Consider the following 1,294-nt stretch of genomic DNA (forward strand, 5'->3'; position numbering starts at 1 on the left):
TAATTTATATATATATATATATATATATACGGTGCCTACTTTCACTCCATAATTATGATTTGTTTTTCTGTCTGGGTTTACTATGACAAATTTGCTTGTGCTGATGTTTGCAGAGAGTACTACAAGCAAATCCGGAGAGCTATGCGGCTTGTCTGTTCGGAGGTGCGGCAGCGGAGGGTCTCCTTCACGTGTCAGAGGCCGTTCAGTACTTTAAGAAAGCGATCACCATTGATCCCGTCAAGCTGGATGCGTATAAAGGTGTTGTGCGACTGCTGGATGGCAAACAACTACCTGACAGAGACTTCGTAAGTAGTTAGTTGTCTAATTTAGATGATGCCTTGATATGCTTGTTCATACTTGTAAGATAAATTGCTGTTTCAGGTTTGACATGGACGTGAGAGTCCGGCAGGGCCTGCATATTGCGTGTTCTTTTTACTCCGTTGCTGGATTCAATGTTCGTATTGCACTTTCTGGTTGACGTAATGTGTATCCATCCATTCCGGCTCTTTAGTCTCCGTCTTGCGTGCATTATTTGGATCGTGTTACCTATTGAAAAAACGGAGAACAGCATAACCATGTATACTTCGCCGCATCACTATGGGTACTCCGTCTCAAGCGTCTCCCTTACCAATGCAACACTTTATTCGCTTCAACCGCTCGTTTCCGTAAATTGAAGTTACGTCATCCATGTCTCACGCGCGTTCCCTGCCCATATCAGCTTGAGCATCTGCCGCCAGTGCAGAAAGACCTCCTCATTCAGTCACACACCAAGATTGCACTCGACCAGCAACAACAAAGCGACACCTCAAAGTGGTATGTGACCCTGGTTAAACTCAGCACACTGCGACGTGGTCATGAGGATGTGGTGGCCATGTGGCGAGCGTTTATGGACAACCTCGGGCCCACCGATGGAGGTGCACTGGAAAGCGAGGTGGATGTACGTCTGAATAGCAGCCTGCAGTACTGCGGTGGGTTTGACAGTGTAACTGAGATGTGGTTTAATTGACGTGTTTCTGGCTCAAAGACAAGACTTGAGCGAAGGGAATAGACGGAATGATGTTGCGAACGGTTGTTTGTTTCGCTGTACTTTCGGTCTTACTTATGCTCCGTACGCTCTACAAACTCACATGTACACACATATTAACACAGAATATCTTGAAGAATATTTGATTGCGGTCGTTGCTGGGGATGGCGATGGAGACGCGAAGAGCCTCTACGCCGAACTACAAGATCTGTACAGACGAACCTTAGCCCAGGGCGTAGGTGAGTGCAAGCATGCTCTGCAATCCTCCAC

At 46.7% G+C, this 1,294-nt stretch overlaps 1 protein-coding gene across 1 annotated transcript; it reads left to right on the forward strand.

The window, feature by feature from the left end:
* Positions 1-718: 718 nt before the first annotated feature.
* SARC_16454 (hypothetical protein) lies at positions 719-1,006 on the forward strand (the record flags this gene model as incomplete). Its single annotated transcript, XM_014289441.1, has 1 exon — positions 719-1,006. A coding segment is annotated over one exon (288 nt), but the record flags the coding sequence as incomplete, so codon positions are not given.
* Between the last annotated feature and the right edge of the window lie 288 nt (positions 1,007-1,294).

The sequence above is a fragment of the Sphaeroforma arctica genome, assembly GCF_001186125.1.
Source record: "Sphaeroforma arctica JP610 unplaced genomic scaffold supercont1.8111, whole genome shotgun sequence".
NCBI lineage: Eukaryota > Ichthyosporea > Ichthyophonida > Sphaeroforma > Sphaeroforma arctica.